The sequence below is a fragment of the Eimeria mitis genome, genomic scaffold (genome assembly GCF_000499745.2).
Source record: "Eimeria mitis Houghton genomic scaffold, Emh_scaff2181, whole genome shotgun sequence".
In the NCBI taxonomy this organism is placed as follows: Eukaryota; Apicomplexa; class Conoidasida; order Eucoccidiorida; family Eimeriidae; genus Eimeria; species Eimeria mitis.
The window spans coordinates 1,600-2,019 of NW_013570508.1; the positions used below are offsets into that span (position 1 = coordinate 1,600).

At 46.9% G+C, this 420-nt stretch overlaps 1 protein-coding gene across 1 annotated transcript in view; it reads left to right on the forward strand.

Annotated features, from left to right (window-relative positions):
• Positions 1–420, forward strand: part of EMH_0049920 (uncharacterized protein) — a gene marked incomplete at both ends in the record, with an annotated part of 8,284 nt that overhangs the window by 678 nt on the left and 7,186 nt on the right. Inside the window, one exon of the mRNA XM_013496584.1 lies at positions 388–418. Within this exon, the coding sequence (XP_013352038.1) occupies positions 388–418 (31 nt within the window). The remainder of the gene's footprint in view (positions 1–387; positions 419–420) is intronic.

Below are 420 nucleotides of genomic sequence, written 5' to 3' on the forward strand. Positions count from 1 at the left end.
CGGGTCATTAGGGTTTAGGGTCTGGCCCCTCGAGTAGCGTGTTTAGGGTTTAGGGTTTTACCTTCTTCAGGTTTCAGTCTCCAGGGTTTAGGGTTTAGGGTTTGTGTAGGTTCTGTTTGTCGCTTACGTTTTGGTGGCTTAGTGTTTCGGGTTTATGGTGTATGTAGGATCAGTGGGTTGTTGGGTTTAGGGTTTAAGGTTTAGGGTTTAGGGTTTAGGGTTTAGGGTTTGTGCAGGTTCTGTGCGTCGTCTGCGTTTCGGTGGTTTAGTATTTCGACTTTAGGGTGTATGCCCGATCAGTTGATTGTGTATGTTCTGGCGTTTTAGGGTTTAGGGTCTAGGGTTTAGGTTTTAGGGTTTAGGGTTTAGGGTTTAGGGTTTGTGCAGGTTCTGTGCGTCGTCTGCGTTTCGGTGGTTTTC